The sequence below is a fragment of the Ceratotherium simum genome, chromosome 24 (assembly GCF_057802395.1).
Source record: "Ceratotherium simum simum isolate JZ-2026a chromosome 24, ASM5780239v1, whole genome shotgun sequence".
Lineage (NCBI taxonomy): Eukaryota > Metazoa > Chordata > Mammalia > Perissodactyla > Rhinocerotidae > Ceratotherium > Ceratotherium simum.
The window spans coordinates 38,240,270-38,256,209 of NC_141923.1; the positions used below are offsets into that span (position 1 = coordinate 38,240,270).

The 15,940-nt window shown below is 36.6% G+C and overlaps 1 protein-coding gene and 1 non-coding gene across 3 annotated transcripts in view; one reads left to right on the forward strand and one right to left on the reverse strand.

Annotated features, from left to right (window-relative positions):
* LOC106801190 (uncharacterized) overlaps positions 1–15,394 on the forward strand; it is a 32,657-nt gene extending 17,263 nt beyond the window's left edge. The window contains exons 3-9 of one of the 2 annotated variants that reach the window (XM_087448381.1): positions 35–170; positions 1,835–2,146; positions 3,324–3,524; positions 11,868–12,092; positions 12,928–13,143; positions 13,990–13,992; positions 15,163–15,394. In XM_087448381.1, the coding sequence (XP_087304507.1) occupies positions 35–170; positions 1,835–2,146; positions 3,324–3,524; positions 11,868–12,092; positions 12,928–13,143; positions 13,990–13,992; positions 15,163–15,324 (1,255 nt within the window). In that variant the 3' untranslated portion in view covers positions 15,325–15,394. The remainder of the gene's footprint in view (positions 1–34; positions 171–1,834; positions 2,147–3,323; positions 3,525–11,867; positions 12,093–12,927; positions 13,144–13,989; positions 13,993–15,162) is intronic. The other variant, XM_014784286.2, reaches the window with a different exon arrangement.
* LOC147913932 (small nucleolar RNA SNORD36) lies at positions 2,520–2,594 on the reverse strand. Its single transcript, XR_015556220.1, has one exon. It is a non-coding gene; the product is annotated as a small nucleolar RNA SNORD36 (small nucleolar RNA).
* Positions 15,395–15,940: the final 546 nt, after the last annotated feature.

Genomic DNA, 15,940 nt, shown 5'->3' on the forward strand with positions numbered 1-15,940 from the left:
GATTCTGATAATTTTACCTTCTGATATTTTACAGAGTACATCTGGTTGAAAGAGAAAAGGCAGAGCGAAAAGCAGACCTTTTGGAGAAAAAGTTAGTAGGTGCTAACAAATTCATCCCTTATATGAATGTAAAAGGACAAGAGGATTCCTTGGACAGTTTCAAGATGAAGGTAAGAATAAATTTTGATTGATTTTGGAAGAAACAAGATTCTTATTAGCTTGTGTTACTCCAGGAGATAATTGGCAAATGTGGTTTGTTGGTCCTCTCCTCGTGGAGGATCAGAGGAAGCAGTACCGCATGGTTGACTGGAAGCCTTTCTGGGGTATGGAGAAAAAGTGCCAGGAGGAGCTGAGGGTCTCTGGGATACTGAAGTAAAGATTAGAGGGAAGGGAGCTGTGAGAGAGCTGGCAGGAGAGGTGGTGGTTAGAGAGTGAAATTTGGGAGTTTCAAATTTCTGGTATGGGTTAGTTCCTGCTGCTGACAAAATCTGGGTTTTCGGATCTGGATGTAAGGATTGAAGGGGGTGTAGATGAAAGTCATTGAAACTGAAGCACAGGAATCACAAAGCTAAATTGGTGGATCATCTACATTGAACACTGAAATCTAGAATTATGGCGTGAGTTGGGTTTAGAAGGAAGAGGTGAGTCTGGTGCCAAGTAGACAGCAATTCACAGGATGAGCAGAGGTTTTATAGAGGAATGTTGGAGGAGGATGGGAGACAGACTATTGTCAAGGAAGTGGTGAAAGTTTATTTTGAAATCCTTAGACTATAACTGTTCATTATATAATCTGAATGTAAAACAGGGTCCATCATGATCCAATTAATGTGAGGGGTTCCATTTTTAAAAATTCAACATGTACTTTCAAAGTCGTTTAAAGTAATTCCAATCTTTAATTGCCTCTCTCAAGTAATTCACAGTAACACTTTCCATTCTTTTCACTTCTCTCACTAGTCTGTTACGTCTCTGAAAAACTCTCCCAAACCAGAGTCCATGCAGCTCTGACGTTTTCTTCCATTGCTGTCTTGGTCTGCCTCTTCTTTCTAGGTTTTTAGTGACGCAGACCCATAGTTCTCCTTCTATTTCCCAGTTTCACAGGACAAAAAGCCCAGAAACTGAGCTTGTCTACTCAGCTCCCAGAGTTGAGGGGGGAAAGAAGGCTAGAATTAGTAAAGGTAGAATCTTCCTGTAGGAAGTGAGGGGAAGGAGAAGTACAAGCATTATCTTTTTTTTTTTTTTTTTTTTTTTTCCTGTTTACAATGGAAGCAGGATGATTACAGGAGCACAAGGGAAATGTTGGGGGAAAGATATGTGACTTCTTTCTTTTATACTTTTATATTATCTAAGTTGTTGTTAGTAAACGATATTCTATAACCATAATTAATCCTTTATGAAAATATCCATTTTCCTGCCAACTTTTCACTTGTCTTAGCATTCAGTGATGATCCTCGCCTGAATCAGCTATTTCATTAGGAGATGTAAAATGCTGATTTTTAAATTTCTATCATTCCTTCCACATTTATTAGCTCAAATTTTCTGTAAAGAGTTTCCCCATAAACTGGGGTGGTTTGGTTAGCTGCTTCCCTAAGCTAAATTTCCTATGCTCTCAAAACAGTTTCTCTATACCATGATTTTAATACCCCTTGATGTTCTAGTTTGCTCTTTTGATTATGTTCTTGTCGGTCTTATGACTCTATAACTCTTAAGTTCTATTGAGAGCCTTCTCTCTTAAAGTTTTGTATTATGACTGTATTTATATTTCAAAAGAAGGACAGTAAATGTTTCAATATTAAATTCCAAATGGGAAGTTTAACATGTATGTTGGCATATTTAGGATAAGGATGAAGCTATCCTGGCCAAGAACTTTGAGAAAGATATTTTTCACTCTGAAGGACCAAAAGATGGACAGAAAATTTGGGATAAATATGAACAAGATTTGATCCATAAGGAAAAACAAAAATATGAGTTAGATAGACCTCCATATTTATTCAGCTGGGAAACTAAAACTGTGCAATCCCAGTATCAGAAGTTCCTTGGTCAGCTGGCTAGTCTTCTGAGCAACAGTGTTGTCCCTGTACCAGCCACGGAGGAAGCCGTGAAAGAGAGGATTCGGGAAATTGGTGCAAATGAGCAATCTTGGAAGTCTGTAAGTGTATTTACAGAAAAGTTATTCTTTCAAATTTGTTCCTTTGAAGATGTGGATTTTGATATTAGTCGATTTAGTAAACTCTGTGGCTCTAAATTTTAATTTTGATTTTATTTTTATTGCCACAGTGATAAAAGGGAAGAGGATGTCCATTATTACAGCAGAGGTAGTATAGTGTGTTTGTTAAGAGCAGAGAGCCCCGTTATGAATCCCAGCTCTGCCATTGCCAGCTGTGTGCTCTTGGGCAGGTTACTTGTCCTCTCTGTGTCTCAGTTTCATTTGTGGCAGGAGGCGGGGGTTGAGGGGGACATAGTTCCTATCGCATAGAGTGGTTGTAAGGATTAAACGGATTAATACATGATAAATGCTTAGTACAGTTCAGTGTAAGCTCAATGAATGCTAGCTTAAAAATAGTGGTATGGTGAAGAAAATCTTTCCATCATGACCAAACACCACTCAGTTAAGTCAGTGTAGTAAAATAAATCATCAAATCAGTTATTTGTTTGAATTTCCTGGTCAAGTCAATCAAAAGATTGAACCAGCAAGTTTAAGTGGGTATCTCTTCTTGTGTCCAAATCATTTTAGTAAAATTTCATGACTCTTCACCCTAAAATTCAAATGAAGATATGTATGGCTTAAATTCAATATATTACTAAAACCTGCTACACAGTAGTTTGTTTATTGTAGACTTCCAATTTTTCTTACATTTTGCTCTCTTAAAGATTTTATTTATTTATTTTTTCCCCCAAAGCCCCAGTAGATAGTTGTATGTCATAGCTGCACATCCTTCTAGTTGCTGTATGTGGGACGCGGTCTCAGCATGGCCGGAGAAGCAGCACGTCGGTGAGAGCCCGGGATCCGAACCCGGGTCGCCAGCACTGGAGCGCGCTCACTTAACCACCAAGCCACGGGGCCGGCCCCGCTTTGCTCTCTTAAAATTAATTATACAATTTTATTTCTCAGTACTAAAATGTCTTATTTTTGTATATCAGATCTTTCTATTTCTTTTTTTAAAACCAGCTTATACATGTCAAATCTTCTTAAAAGACTTCCCTATTCATCTATGTAGTAATTTATTGTCACTACAATGTCAGTATAAGTAGAACTTGCCCATAGTGTGAAATGAAATGGAAATCATAGACCATCAGGAAGTTTGATCTGTTTTTTTTCCCTGCAGAGGACGGAAGGCCTTCAGCAGGAAATTCAGATGCTCACTCAGCGGCTGGAGCAGCTGCATCAGCACTGTGAAGACGCTGCTCAAGAATCATCCCAAACTGAAGAAAAGTGTAAGGAGCAAAAAAAATCCTTGAAACATCTGGAAGGAAAAATTGCTCTTAAAGACTTTTTTCAAGGGAGATTTGACTTGGACAGGAAGAAAGTAAGAATTTCCTGAAGTATAAGGCATTGCTTTGACAATGAAAATAATCATATTTTATTATATTATCTAATGTTTAAAGCTGTTAATACTATTTATACTTTTCTTAATGTTAGAAAAGGAAGGAAAATTTCCTACAAACCCTTAAACCTTCTGATTTTATCCAAAAGCCTCTTCTTACTTCCTGTCTTCCATTTCTCTATTGTACACAATATTTGATATTTATTGTGAGGGCATTTGTTAACATATTTCTTAATGTACTTTAAAAACAGTATTAGAGGGAAAGGAGCTCAAACGAATGACTCTCTACAGGTGGAATTTCAGGCACTGTGTCAGCTAGATATGGGTGTTGGGAAGGGGCCATTGATGATATTTCTCAACGATTAGTATACAATATACCATTACCTTCTCTACTTTCTGCTTCTCTGAATCTATAAGGAAAAACTCAATCCTAAAAGTGCGATGGAAGTAGGTAGCATGCGATATAATTTACTTTCAGGAGATTTTGATTCTATTTCACTACCGCTTCACAGAATTGCTTGTCATATGCCATCCTACGTTATACTATTTCTATAATTGCTGTGGCCCAAAACGTAATCTCATTCACTCACTCACCACTCACTCATTTAGTGTCTCATTCCATTCATTCATTCATTCATCCAACATGTATTGAGCACTCAGTTTTAAAAACTTCCAGCTCTGGGCCGGCCCCGTGGCTTAGTGGTTAAGTGTGTGCGCTGCGCTACTGGCGGCCCGGGTTCGGATCCCGGGCGCGCACCGACGCACCGCTTCTCCGGCCATGCTGAGGCCGCGTCCCACATACAGCAACTAGAAGGATGTACAGCTATGACATACAACTATCTACTGGGGCTTTGGGGGGAAAAATAAATAAATAAATAAAATTATAAAAAAAAAAAAGAAAACATAAAAAAAAAAAACTTCCAGCTCTGAATGAAGTGTATCAACGATGTCCTCTACAGAGTCCAAAGATGAATCCAGCTTTTATCTCTGCTCTTGAATATGTGATTGATGATGATCATTTCCATGCAAAATTTTTTTAAATGTTATATTAAATTTTAAGAATATACAAATAACACATGCTTTCCACAATACTTGAAACCATGTTAAAAGGTTTGATAAAAACAATAATAATCTTTCCCAACTCTCTTTCTGCCTTTTGCACCTCAGTAACCAATGTGTATATATCTTCTACAAGTATTGCCGTGGTTATGGAAATATACAAGTACATATATGTGGGTGGTGGTATTTTTACAAAACTGGGACTATACTAGTCAAAATATTCTTATTACTTAGTAAGAAGTAAGTACCTCATGGTCTTTCCTTAGATCAAAAGATATAAATTTAACTTATTCCTTTAATAGCTGCATAGTTTTTCATAGTGTGTAAATAACTTATTTGACCAGTTCCTTATTGATGGACTATCAAGTTATTTCCATTTTTAATGCCACTACAAATAATGCTACAATAAGTATGTTTATACATATATCTTTCTGCACTGGTGCTTTCTTCCCCTATGGAATTGAGTTTTAAATATGGAATTACAGTATCACATTATATGAGTATTTTAAATTTTAACAGCCATTGCCAGAATACTACTTTCCAAAAGGTAGAAGGACTTCACTTTCCAACTAATAATGTATAAGAGTGCCTGTTTCCTCTTCACATCCTAGCCAGCATTGGATGCTGTCATTCTTTTACTGTGTGTGTGTGTGTGTGTGTGTGTGTGTGTGTGTGTGTGTGTGAGTTGGGTTAAAATGGTACAATTTTCATATTTCCCTGACTACTCGTAAAGCTGAGCATCTTTCTTTTTCTAAATGCTATTGACCACTTGGATTCCCTTGCCTTCCTACTCCTCGCAATTTGGACCTCAGAAGCAGAAGGTTGAATTAATCAGACTCTATGGTTCATAACACATTATCTTGGGCCATGGAAGTTCCCTCTCTTATTTATTTCCTCCTTTTTGGCTCTTTTTCCCATTCCCTCCCCCAAAGGAAATCAATATAATGTGTTTAATGTGTATCTTTTTGTTTATATGTGTTCTTTTAAATATGATTTTTGTGCGTATATTTTAAATTTGCATAAATGGATTGTGTTTAAAATCTCATGCTATTAATCAGCATTATATATATATATTTTTATAATTTTATTTCTTTATTTATTTTTCCCCGAAAGCCCCAGTAGATAGTTGTATGTCGTAGTTGCACATTCTTCTAGTTGCTGTATGTGGGACGCGGCCTCAGCATGGCCGGAGAAGCAGTGCGTCTGTGCGCACCTGGGATCCGAACCTGGGCCGCCTGCATCGGAGCGCACGCCCTTAACCGCTAAGCCACGGGGCCGGCCCAGCATTATATTTTTAAGATCCATTTAATATTGCTATTTGTTCATCTAGTTCATTGCTTCTATCTACTGCATGGAGTTCTACAGGGTACATAACTGCCATGTTTTGGCTGTCCACTCCTCTAGTGATGAATACTCCGGTTACCTCCATCTTTCTGCCACCACAAACAACACTGCTCCGAGCATTCTCGTACAAGTCCCCTTAGGGACCTGTGAGAGAATTTCATAGGGATGTTTACTCAAGATTGGAATTGGTGGCTCATAGAATATTCCTACACTTAATTTGACTAAGTACTGCCAGACAGTTCTTACAGATCAATAGTCCCACCATAGATACATGAGGGTTCCTGAATCTCCACATTCTTGACATTAACCAGCTTCCTAATTTTTGTCATTGCATTAGGTATAAAGTGATTGCTAATTTAATTTGCCTTTCTCTAATTAGTAATAAGTTAGAGCATTTCCTTTGTTTTTTAGTCTTTTGGCTTTTTAGTCTTTGCTGCTTTCCTTTGCCCATATTCCTATTTGGGTTCCTATCTCGTTCTTGTTGATTTCCAGTACAGTGTGCACATCTTCCTTGCCATGTTCAGGCTCTAAAACTCTTATGACAGGTCACCTCTCCACATGGGCTCTCGCCTCACCCTGGTAGGGCTCCGAGTCCCTCTGCAGGGCAACCCTCTGCGGACACTTTTGTCATCCTGTTTGGGCTCTGTAGGCTGCTGTGGACCACAGCAGTTCCCGTCTCATTCTGGCGCAGATGCCTACCTTGTTCTGCCCACCTTATGGCCTTAGGACTAACTGTTCAGAAAGGAACACGAAGGAAAAGAAAAAGAATAGGAAGAGGAAGAATAAGAGCAACTGGTTTATGGTTAACCTTTCAAGTACCCAATAAAGGCGCTTATTTAAACCATAATTATTCTGTCAAGAACTACTTTAGGTTTGTTTCACAAATATTGACACATACTGCTTTCTTTATCTTTAATTTTAAATATAAGAATACATTTTTAAGTTTCCAAATGTATGGGAATTTTAAAAATTTGTATTTTATTACAACATGGTAGAAGTATGATATGATCCTTGAGAATTTATTGAGGCTTCCCACATCAGTTAACACGTAGTCTATTTTGGTAACTGTTCCATCTGCGCTTATAAAGAATGTGTTCTCTATTTGTTGGGTGTACAGTTCCATGGAGAGCTGATGCTCAAGCATATTAGTCATATGGTTTGGATTGTCAGTATCTCTGATTATTTTTGTTTGCTTCATTCTGAAAAAAGTATTCTAAATTCTCCAAGTATAATTTTTGATTCATCCATTTGTCCCTGCAGTTCTGTCAGGTTTTGCTTTATAGATTACTGGAGCATATGCACTTATGATGACTTTTGCTTTCTTGCTCTTTTAAGAACTATAAAACATTCTTTTTTTGTCCTTTATAAAATGTTGCCTTAAATTCTCATTTTTATTTATTTTGTTTTTTGAGGGAGATTGGCCCTGAGCTAACATCTGTTGCCCATCTTCCTCCTTTTTTCCTTTTTTTCTCACCAAAGTCCCAGTAGATAGTTGTATGTCATAGTTGTACCTCCTTCTAGTTGCTCTATGTGGGACGCCACCTCAGCATGGCTTGATGAGTGGTGCGCAGGTCCGCGCCCAGGATTCAGACCAGCGAACCCCGGGCCACCGAAGTAGAGTGTGCGAACTTAACCGCTACACCACCGGGCTGGCCCATAAATTCTCATTTTTAGACATCATGGTTACTAATGGAATTTTCTTTTGGTTTATGTTTGCCTGATATATCTTTTATCTGTTTTCTTTTACTTGGTCCTAATTTTTTTTAGACAACCAGTAAACTTGACCAAAGTATTTGATCACCCTTAGTCGCATATCTCTTAAAGGATCCTTCTGCATTTTTCTTCTTATTTGACTATTTCTATAAGAGAGTTTTAAAAAATTGGATCTTTGCGTGGCAAACATTCTGACACCACATGTGCCTGATAATGTTTTTATTATGCCCTCATCTTTGAATGACACTTTGGCTGGATATAAACTCCTAGGTTCAAAGTTCCTTCATTAAGTCCTTTAAAAATATCTCCTTGGGGTGAGCCCCGTGACATAGTGGTTAAGCGCGCGTGCTCTGCTGCTGGTGGCCTGGGTTCGGATCCTGGGTGTGCACCGATGCACTGCTTGTCAGGCCATGCTGTGGCGGCATCCCATATACAGTGGAGGAAGATGGGCACAGATGTTAGCTCAGGGCCAGTCTTCCTCAGCAAAGAGAGGAGGATTGGCATGGATGTTAGCTCAGGGCTGATCTTCCTCACACACACACACACACACACACACACACACACACACACAAATAAAAAATAAAAAACATAAAAATATCTCCTTGCATCCCCTGTTACTGTTGAGAAGTCTGATATCAATGTGATTCTTATCTCTTTGTAAGTGATCTGCTCTTTCTCTCAGGAAGCTTTTAGAATTTTCTCATTTGCTTTGATGTTCTTAAATTTCACCATAATGTGCTTAGCTGTATTGTTTTTCCTTATCTCTCTCGTTTGGTACTTTATAAACTTTTGAATCTGATTCTTTCATTTGTCAATTTTATCATTATTATTTCAATATTTTCCCTATCCATTTATTTTCTTTTGATTTCTTTCTCTTTTTTTTTGGTCTTCTCTTCTTTTTCTACCCTCTCTTCTTATTGGAAGGTTGGCAATTCTAATTCTATCGTTCATTTCTTTGTGTGATGGTTAATCTTATGTGTCAACTTGGCTAGGCTATGGTGCCCAGATGTTTGGTCAAACACCAGTCTAGATGTTGCATTTTAGATGTGATTAATACTTAAATCAGAAGACTTTGAGTAAAGCAGATTATCCTCCATAATGTGAGTGGGCCTCATCCAATCAGTTGAAGGCCTTAAGAGAAAAGACTGAGTCCCCTGAGGAAGAGGGATTCTACCTCCAGACTGCCTTCGGACTTGAGCTGCAACACCAACTCTTCCCTGGGTCTCTAGCCTGCTGGCCTGCCCTGCAAATATCAAGCTTGCCAGCCCCCACAACCGTGTTAGCCAAATCTCTCTCTCTCTATCTCTACACACACACACACCCTATTGGTACTGTCTCCCTGGGGAACGCTAACACATTTTGCTTTTTTTTTTTAATAGTTTATGTCTTGGGGCCAGCCCCATGGCGTAGCAGTGAAGTGCGCTAGCTTCGCTGCTGGCAGCCGGGGTTTGGATCCCAGGTGTGCACCGATGCACTGCTTGTCAGGCCATGCTGTGGCAGCGTCCCACATAAAGTGGAGGGAGAAGGTCATGGATGTTAGCTCAAGGCCAATCTTCCTCAGCAAAAAAAAAGAGGAGGATTGGCATGGATGTTAGCTCAGGGCTGATCTTCCTCACACACACACACACGCACAAATAGTTTATATCTTGTTATCCTTTCCTGCTGCCTTCTATGAGAGTTTCTTTTTCTTTTTTCTTCTTTTTGTGAGGAAGATCAGCCCTGAGCTAACATCCATCGCCAATCCTCCTCCTTTTTTTTTTCCCCAAAGCCCCAGTAGATAGTTGTATGTCATAGTTGCACATCCTTCTAGTTGCTGTATGTGGGATGTGGCCTCAGCATGGCCGGAGAAGCAGTGTGTCAGTCCGCACCTGGGATCCGAACCTGGGCCGCCAGTAGCGGAGCGCACGCACTTAACCGCTAAGCCACGGGGCCAGCCCTATGAGAGTTTCTTAATCTGATTTTCTAACTCACTCAATTTGTTCTGCAGCATTATCCATGCTATTTATCTCATCTATTGTGTTGTTCATTTCAACTGTTATATTTATTGTATCTAATATTTATACTTGGTTGTTTTTACTTTATAATTTCTTGACCTGTTAATGTCATCCCTTGTCTATTGAGTAGCCATAATTTTCAGTGAAGATAAGGTTATAATTTTTACATTAAACTGAAAGTGATCAGGAAAAACATAGACTTGCCCTAATTTAATGTAGCGGCAAATGAAGACTTAGTCCCACAGAATACATTTAAAGGAACAACAGAGGAGAAAAATAAACTAGGTTAATGATTACACTGTATGAGTTGAATTGTTCAATGTAAATTTTATACCTTTCAAAGTAGAAATTTGTAAATACTGTTTACAATTTACTCAGTCAGCTTTGTAATGATATGATTCTTGACAAATTAAAACTATTTTTTGAATTCTCAATATTTCAAAATATGTGTTTAAAGTGAGATTATTGATATATCCCACTGTTTCAGATACCTATAATTTAAGTATTTATAAATTTAGTGATTGATAATTTTTGATAATTTGGTGCATGTCCTCTTTCCCTTTAGCAGATCTTATTTTATGTATTTCAAAAGGATTATATAATGTTCTTCATATAAGGCCTGTAAGTCCTTCATATAAGTCTTCTTTGTAAAATACATTCTTTTTTGGTCTTTTATACCTATTTCCCACCCATTGTGAATAGTGTATTTCCTACCCATTGTGAATAGCATATTTCCCATTTCTTTTTTGGCTTACTTTCTTATTTTGCTGGAGTACATCCTCTAATAAATTCCTAAAAAATGTTGTCTTGGAGAGAAACATTTTTTTTAAATCCTTGCATGAATGACAGAGTCTTTTTTTTCTTTAATGCTCATACTCAATTGATAGTTGGGTTTAGACTTTATTTTCACACAGAGATTTGAAGGCATTACTCCATTGTCTTCTAATTTCCAATGTTGTTATTGAGAAAAATGGTGCCATTCTGATTCTTGTTCCTTAATATGTTACTTGTTTTGTTTCTTTTAATGGATTAAAACATTTGTAACAACATTTTAAGTAGCTATTTTTTCTCATAATAAAATTAATTTATGAGCATTAGTTCTGTATGTTTCTCTTTCCTAACATTGTGTATTTTCACTTTTTCTTTCCTCTTTAACCAGGTTTCCCTGGGGCATCTATTTTATTTTTCCAAAGAACCAGTGGTTCTTTTTTTATATACATTTTCTAGTTTTTAGTTTATATATAATGAAAATATGTGGTATCTTTATTAAATCTACATCCCTTCTTTCTCACTTTTTTTTTTTTTCTGGTAGTAACTTTACAAAGTACAGAATAGTAGAAAGAATACAATTAAAATCACCAATAATTCTACCACTTTGATATAACTCGTGTTAATATAGGTATATTGCCATATTTATTGATATATTTGTATATGTCAACAATATATAGGTATATTTCCTCCTGATTATTTTCCATGAATAGTTTAACATAATTGAGATAGGCATAGTTTTTCTTCATCTTGCTTCTTTCATTTAAATATATCATTAGTGGTCACCAGTGGGGAAGGGGAAACGGAGAAGGGCAAAAGGGGTGATTACGCACATGTGTGTAGTGATGGATGGTAATTAGTCTTTGGGTGGTGAACATGATGTAATCTATACAGAAATAGAAATATAATTATGTACACCTGAAATTTATATAAACCAATGTTACCTCAATAAAAAAAAGAAAAAACAATAAAATAAATATATCATTAGCATTTTCTCTTAGTAAATATTTTTGAAAACTTGATTTCTAGGGAATGTATAATCAATCATATGTAATTTATTTAATTATTCTTTTTTTGACATTTGCATTGTTTCTTTTATGTTATGAATAATGTTGTAAAGAATATCTTTGTGCTTGAGTCTTTATCTAAATATTTTATTATTTCCTTATACATTCCTAGAAAAGTTGAACTAATCTGTGCTATCGCCTAGTGTTTATAAAATTGTCTACTTAACCATACCCTTGTTAGCATTAAGCCTTCACTTTTATTGTTATATTTTATTTTCTGCATTATTTTAATAATACATATTTATGGTGAAAAAATATTTTACTTATGTCAGTATTATTAATTCTACAATTTATCAGTCTAGAGTAGATCTGGGATGCTAGTGTAGAACACCATCCTAAAGCATAACTTCTTTATTTCAATACTGTTGATTTCTGCAAAGGAAAACTCCAGGACTAAGAATTCCCAGACAGACGAATATGGCAAGATGTTCAAACAGCTAGAGAAAGACAAACAACAAATATTATTGAATATTCAGCAGAATTTGCAGATTGCTACAACTCAAAGATTAGAAGAGAAAATTCAGAAACTTCAGAAACAGCTCAGTGATTTGAAATTGTCAAATAAAAATATGAAAACTCAACTGACAAGAGTAAATGTCCTTAAAGTAAGTAAAGAAAATGAGACTTTCAAAAATTCACTTAAGCTTTGGTCTGTTACTATTTTAGCTGCATGTTTCTCATTGAACTTAAAAGAAAAATTAACATTAAAGTTATTTTACATACATACCAAAGAATATAATAAAATTAAAGCATGTAAAATAATAAAGTTGGATTCCTGCAAATCTGCCTTTCTTATCTTAAGAAACAGAGTATCATCAATCCCCCTGAAACCCCCATGTATCCTCCTCCCTAGTCCTCAAAGGTAACTGGTATTCTAAATGTTAGGGCTCTAGATCCCTTGCTCTTTGTTTTAGTTTTACCTTTGTTTTTCTTATTGAGGTAATAGTTAAAAGTTTTAGTCACTTTTTGGGCTCCTTTTTGGACCTTCTCCATATCAAGCTTCAGTTGTAGTATTTGAAACATAAATTTTATGCCTTAAGCCAAAGGTGCACTAACTACTTGTTAATCAACTTTTTTTGCCATTTTAGCAGCAATATTTCTCTTACCAGAGAGCCAGTTATTTTCTCTATTTCTGTATTTGATTAGCACAGACTGTAAGACTTTTGAGGACATGGAACACGCGTTAAACCTCTTTAAATCCCAGGTGCCTAGTTCATAAAAGTGCTCAGTGAACGTTGGTTATTGATGAGTATGATGGTGCAGAAATGTCCTCTTAATTCATAAATTGTTGAATTTTCTTTATTTTCCATGTATCTAGTTCTAAGAAAAAAAAGAAAAGGGAGAAAAAGAAGCAGGAGTTATCCTGCATCACACCTGTTATTTAGAAGAGATCTAACCACAGCCATCGCCTCCCTTTTCCCCAACCTTATACCTTTACAGGACAAAACAATTGAAAAGCTCAGGCAATCTTTAACACAAGTTGAAGCAATGCAAGGGAAGGCAGTTATGAAAACAGACAAGTTGAAACCGACATTAGACTCTGCTGAGCAAGACACAAGATGGGACAGAGAGAGGGCCCATCAGGTGTTAGATGCTGTCCCTCCTGAGCTCTGCACAGCAAAGAGCACATCTGAAGAAGTATCAGGACAACAAGAGGTTTTATTTTTAATTACTATATTAAGATTCTTTAAGTTGAAGTGATAAACACCTACCTCAACTGAGATTCTACCTAACTTAGACAAAAGGGAATTTATTGGCTTAAGAAATCAAAGGTTAAGTGAAACAACCCGACCTCTGGGAGGGCAGAGAGGCACCTGGGCCCCAGGATCAGCACCTGGAACCTCTAAGGCCTCATCTCTTCTTGGCATTTGTGTGTGTCAGCTTGTCTGTCTGATTGACAGCCACGGAGTTTTATATGTAGAGCTTGTGACAGGAGACAGAATCCAAGAAAAGGTCTTATAAGCCCAGCTTAGGTCAAATGCATATTTGAATCCACAGTGGTGAGGCTGAGATATATGCTTATCCTAGCTTGGGTTTGCGTACAATCCTCTGACTAACCAATGACAAGGAGGGTAGGGATGTGAGACAATGGAAGGTCAGGGGAAACCATGTGTTTGGTGCTGAGTCACTTTCTAGGACAAGAGGGTAGTGCTTCTAAATTTGCTTAGATTTTCACTATATTTATAAAGCAGATATTTTAAGAGACTAACCAATTACCTTAAGAGATTCTTGAAACATAGTCATGGTATTATCATTTTTTCTCTTTTTTAACTTATGCATATTCATATTCTTGATTGTTTTTCTTCTCCTCAGTGTCCCTTATGCTCTTTTCAGTCAGATCTTTTCTCCTTCGGGCACTCTGTAGTTGACTCCACATTTCTGAGATGATTTTGTCATCTTCTCGCCTGAGTTCAATCATGACATCTTCCTTATCCATGAGGCATCTTAGACATCTTTTTTTGTCCATTTCTATTCTGAATTATGACATTTTTGATTCAAAAGAAAGTTGTTTGTTCCCCCATGTCTGCAAATCCTTGTTGATATTTAATTTATATCAGGAGTTGTGTCAAACCTGTTTCCTCTGCTTCATGGCTGGTTTTTGGGAGGAGTATTTTCATCACCTGAACACTTTAGATGATACTGCCTATTTTCTTCCTAATTTCATATGGATATTATTTGCCATTTATCTATTCACTTTAAAATCCCCTTACTTGCCCTGCCCTCTCAATTTCAGGTGTTTCTAGTTTAGGGTGGTTGGGGGCAGAGTTTACTTACTAGGTTTCTTAACTCAATACCACCCTCTTCTGCTGGCACAGTGAGTGCAGTTTCTGAAGTTCACTACATCGAGACCTTTATGCTGGAGTAGGGTTTATGCGATGTCTGATTCTGCAATACTCTCTTATTTATAGAAGTCCCTTATTTTCCACTTTTTGCTGTTTTCTTTTCCTCTATTGCCAAGCCTCCAAGGAACACCTCACCCTTCCAAATACTTCCCCTCCCTCATAAACCTTGCCCTCTGGAACTGCCATTTCTTGTCTCATATTCTTCCAAGCCCGTTTCTTCTCCTTCCTCACGTGCCAGTGTTCTGATCCACCAGGTCTCAGACTTGTTCTTAGTATTTTCCCATCTATGCACAGTCCTGTTTTTGGGACACCAGTGGAAACCAGCTGCATCCTCCAGCGTGGGCTCTGGAGCTACCCCTGCTGGTTTAGGATATTTATTTCTCCACTTATATGCAAACTGAAGTCTGTGGTATTCTCTATTTATGCTTCAGGCATGATTTATGGGTGGTTTTATCTGCTTTCCTTGTTGATCACTTTGGTTTTTGGAGGATGTGTGTAGAGATATGTATTTAGGACTACTATTACCATACAGCACCTCAGAACTCCAAAAAGGAATTACCTTATGGATGAAAAACAATCAGCAATAAAATTAGGTTAAGTCTATAAAGTGCAAAAATAAGAAAAAATACTAAAATGAAAAGGAAATTTTACAAAGTTCTTGTAATAGAAGAGACCATTTTTCTAGCTTAAACATACTATTTGAATGTAGAATATGTTACATTTCATAAAGAAACGTTTAATAAGACTAAATTTCTAATACCAAATTCATTGTACATAGTAAGCAGGTAACCACAACTAATGACGTCTTGATTTTTGTGGTGGTTCTTTGTAGCTTGTTGACTTTCGAGAAACTATTAAGAAGATCTTGGGATTTAACATGAAAACAGCAGACAAGAAAATCATCAATCATCTAAGGCTTATTGTACAAGTTTATGAAGCACCTAACAAATCAAAGATTACTTCTGGTTGTGAGACTGGACAGCATAATGAATAAAAAAGTTCTGCCTTTTCATTGCTGTCAACAAGAACTCAGCAGATATGGACATTTCCTTCAGCATTTTGAACATGGCTATGTTATGAATAAAATGCATTGGAAAATTTTCACTTGAATCTGTTCTCTCCTTTGATGTTCGGCATTTAACTTTTCTTTGTCATCATCTTGTTCTATTCATATATTTATGGTCAAGTCTGGATTGTTACTTGTAATATATAATATTATCTAATTATATTTATTATTAACTGTACTTTAAGCAAGATGTTAATCAGAACTTGTATTCTTAGTTGGAATATTTATATCTATAGTTAACAGCCTGTTTCTAGAATGAACAATTTATTGGGTACACCCTTACAAATCCAGATAAAGTTGTATTCTATAATTTGAATCTATCTTATGTATTTGATTAAATGAGAGTGTGAAAATCAGATATGAAATGTTGAAAGGGTAAGAAAGTCATTAAGAATTCTTATAAATGTGCAATAGACAGTATCGTGTTTTTTATTTTCTTTTTACAGAGGTAAATTTTATTTTTACAGAAGTAGCACTTTGGAAGAAAATGATTATCTTGAATACTCACCTAAGGGAAAAATGAGAATCACTCACTTTCTGAATG